Consider the following 4,216-nt stretch of genomic DNA (forward strand, 5'->3'; position numbering starts at 1 on the left):
GATTTAGAAAATGTGGAAATGGAGCTATTGGAATTTCAAGAAAGCGCTATCTGGAAAAATAAATTCTATGACCTGTGTGAAACACTTCAGAAGATGGAAGGATTGCTTTCCTTACTTTGTTTGGATCATCTTATGCTTGTGAGCAGCTGTTTACAGCTTTGAATTATATCAAATCTGACACTAGAAACAGACTAACAGATAAAAAATCACATTAATTGTTCAAAAGCATGCCAAATGCAAACTTTTACCTTTCAATAAAAAGTTGTTTGTATAATTGAAAGTTCTGTTATTGTGTTTTTCTTTTAAGACAAAAGATGTTAATGTATGAGTTATTTTTTCTAAACTACAACCTCAGTATTCAGGTTAAATTGCCCATGTTGGCACTTTGCGATAAACAAGTGGGTTTTGGGTTGCAGTTTGGGCACTTGGGTCTCTAAAAGGTTCGCCATCACTGCACAAGGCAAGGCTGCTGCATTACTACTCTGCCAAAGAAAGGACTGTGCCCCTATTTCTCCGTAATTTAATTAGGAATTACCTGCCAAAGTTGCATGTTACTGTCTGCCGGCCCTCCCCCGTTTAGAAGACTTCGGTTTTGTTTCCTGAGGTCTCTAAAAGGTTCGCCATCACTGCACAAGGCAAGGCTGCTGCATTACTACTCTGCCAAAGAAAGGACTGTGCCCCTATTCCTCCGTAATTTAATTAGGAATTACCTGCCAAAGTTGCATGTTACTGTCTGCCGGCCCTCCCCCGTTTAGAAGACTTCGGTTTTGTTTCCTGATTTGGAAATTTCCCCGGGACCTTGAGCTGCCCCTCCCCTTCTTGTCTAGTTGGGTAACTCACCTGGTCAACCTCACTACCCCTCCCCTTGTTTGAACCTTGGAAACAAACCCATTTCGTATTTTTTTATCCACTCCCCTTGCCTTCTTAACTAGAGGCATTGTCAGCCTCAACATTTGTTTATTTAGCACATTTATATTTCATCTGTCCAAACATATGCTCAAGGCCAGGAACAGGAAGAAAAGAAACACAGGAATAAATAGTACAGATCAGAAACCCTAATCTAAGAAAGCGATGAAAAATAATTAAATAAAATGAATCTTCCAACAATAAAATTACCTGAGTACAACACAAAACGGTCTTGAACCCAAAAACAGGGCAGAAAAACATCCACTTATGGGTAAAATAGCCCAGGACCAATAATATGAGAAAGGATGGAATTAGGGTTGCTGGCTTCCCCCTGGCGACACTGGAGGAAGATGGAGGTGTAGGGTTGCAATATCCAGTCTGGGAAACTCCTGGAGATTTGGAGCTGGAACGTGAGGACAGGGACCTCAGTGGGTACAATGACACAGAGTCCACCCGCCAAAGCATCCGTTTTCTCCAGGGGAACTGATCTCTGTAGTCTGGAGATGAGGTGTAATTCCAGGGAATCTCCAGGCCCCATCTGAAGGCTGACATCCCTAAACCGAATATAGTTTTAGCTTGAAGCTTGGATGTTTTGGCCTGGGTCTAAATGTTATCAGATTATATGCTGGGCAGGCTTCAACTAATCTGGATGCCACCACTGAGAAGGTTCTATCCCTTGCTGCCCGATATTTCTGTTCCCTAAGGTAATTGATCTTCACTGCTGAACCAGTTTTACCATCTGGAAATTTCTTCTAATTTGTATACATCAACTATATAGACTGTAGTGCTCTTTTAATAAGATGATTGGTACACAGTGGTATGAGCTGTGGATCATACAAGGTGCTGTAAGATTTGCAGTTGCATTTACGGCTGTCAGTAAATGGTGCAAGTTGCTGTGGAGAATAGATTCCTGAGGACTGAAGAGCTCTTTCAGATACACCCAATTAGTTTCATGCCTCCAGTGGGGTTTTCCCCCCATTTCAGAAACCTGCTGCACGTATTATTATATTTAAAACTCTGTTAGTTCAAAAGGCTTGCCATTTGGTATGGGGGGGCGGGGGCGGAATAGGCTGCTGTTTGAGAAACACAAGCCTTTTGGGCACATGCAGCTATTGCTTGAATGTAGCCTAGGGTACAATGTAAAATGCATGTGTTGTGTTATCATATGAGTTAACATAGGCTTATCAACGTATAAAAATAAGGTATATTAACTTTTTATTGAATGAGATTAAAGCAAATTCTTATAGATGCATATTTTTTCCCTCCTTGCAGTGGGGTATGCTCCATTTCTTTCTCTGACCAGTCGAGGCTTTGAGGGTACATCTCAGAATGCTGAGAATGACCTTCCGGGGCCAGGACACTATGACGTTGTCAAAGAACAGGTAAAATTATGCCAGATCTAATAAACGTTTGGTAACAAATGTAATGTGACTTCACTGTAAAATAGGGTTGCCAAGTCCAGTTCTCTTACTGGCTGGGGAGCGTCGCCGGGGTCCGGGAGCTGTTGTCCGATGTGCGCGCACGCGCCGCCAGCACGTCACCAGAAGTGACGTGCGACGTCAATCACGTTTAAGGCGTGGCCCCGAGTTTTCCCTCCGACGATCGGGGCCACACCCCCAACATGATTGATGTGGTTGCGTCACCTCTGGTGATGCAGCCACGATGCACTTTGGGGGCCGGAGTTCCCCCCGGGGCCCGATTCCGCAGCGGCGGAAATTGGGCCTCCGAAGCGGGGGTTTACTCGCCACCCGCCCCCACTTGGCAGCCCTACTGTAAAATCAATACGTGATGTTACAGAATGGTGGTGGAAAGTGCTGTCAACTCACAGCTGATTTACAGCAACCCTGTAGGGTTTTCAAGTCACAAAATGTTTGGAGGTGGTTTGCTATTGCCTGCCTCTGTGTAACAACTCTGGACCTCCTTGGTGGTCTCCCATCCGAGGCCTGACCGGGCCTGATGCTGCCTGGCATTCGAAATCTGATGAGGGCAGGCTAGCCTGGTCCATCGAGGTCATAAAAGAATCAAGATGGGTAGCTGTGTTGGTCTGTCTGTAGGAGTAGAAAAGAGCAAGAGTCCAGTAGCACCTTAAAGACTAACAAAATCTTTGGCAGGGTTTGAGCTTTCATGAGTCACTGCTGACTTTCTTCATGGTATCTGAAAGAAGTGAGCAGTGACTCACGAAAGCTCGTACCCTGCCAAGTATTTTTGTTAGTCTTTAAGGTGCTACTGAACTCTTGCACTTAACCAAAGAATGTAAGGAGATTGCTACATGAGAATCTTTTTGGCACTGTTGAAGGATTTCTGTTGTGCACTCAGATGGAGATGGAGCTGTAACTGTGGTTCTGCCCCACATTTAGTACAGCACAGTACCCAGCCATGCAGAGTGTTATGGTTTACACCATTTTCCCTGGCTGGATCTGAAGTTTTTCCTCTCAGCCGTCTGTCAACGCATACTCATTTCCAGGGCTCTTTTTGTAGAAAAAGCCCAGCAGGAACTCATTAGCATAATAGGCCACACCCTTGACAGTACAACTCATTAGCATATTAGGCCACACCCCATGTTACCAGAGGTGTGCTCATCCAGCCACACCCACCTTTTGCTTCTTATTCTGTTTACTTTGTTGTCAAAACCCAGGGCTTTTTTTGTAGCAGGAACTCCTTTGCACATTAGGCCACACACCACTAATGTAGCCAATCCTAATGAGTTTCTGCTGTTGGGTGTGACCTATTATGCTAATGAGTTCCTGCTGGGTGTGGCCAACTTGGGAGCCAGCCGGAACTCAGTTCCTGTGCGTTCCTGCCCAAAAATAGCCCTGCTCATTTCCTGATCTCGTTAGCTTCACCTTGCATCCTGAGAGAGGTACATACACCAGCATACCTGCTTACTCTGGCCTTCGTCCTTCCATTGGGGCAAGGTCCAGGCTCTACATTTTTGGACTACGGGGCTGCCAGCAGCTAGCTGAAGCAGGCATCAGATTTTGCCTCCTTTTTCGGATTCAGCCGATCTCTTATTCAGTAGTCTGATCCAGTCTCCAGCAAGGTGTATGAGTATAGATAATTTCCCCTGCCTGTACCTATGTATTATTTTTAATCTGTTTTTTTTCTTCTTCACAGTCTTACCATTTGGTCTTTTTCAAAATTGATCTGTCAGGAGTGTAGTCTCACTTTGGTGCTATAGCATAAGTGAAAATAAAAGCAAATCTGTGCTTCCCTCTTCCCTTACTTTGTAGAGGCCTTTTAATTGTTTGTTCATTTTGTTTCCTTTTTTTATTTCTGATACCAGCTGTTTCATATACAGTATGTGAAGAGG

At 44.4% G+C, this 4,216-nt stretch overlaps 1 protein-coding gene across 1 annotated transcript in view; it reads left to right on the top strand.

Moving 5' to 3' along the window:
• Window positions 1-4,216, top strand: part of STPG2 (sperm-tail PG-rich repeat containing 2) — a 336,565-nt gene that overhangs the window by 7,163 nt on the left and 325,186 nt on the right. Inside the window, exon 2 of the mRNA XM_015415991.1 lies at window positions 2,179-2,288. Coding sequence (XP_015271477.1) covers window positions 2,179-2,288 — 110 coding nt within the window. The remainder of the gene's footprint in view (window positions 1-2,178; window positions 2,289-4,216) is intronic.

This window comes from Gekko japonicus, unplaced genomic scaffold, assembly GCF_001447785.1.
Source record: "Gekko japonicus isolate JY-2015 unplaced genomic scaffold, Gekko_japonicus_V1.1 scaffold68, whole genome shotgun sequence".
Taxonomy (NCBI): Eukaryota; Metazoa; Chordata; class Lepidosauria; order Squamata; family Gekkonidae; genus Gekko; species Gekko japonicus.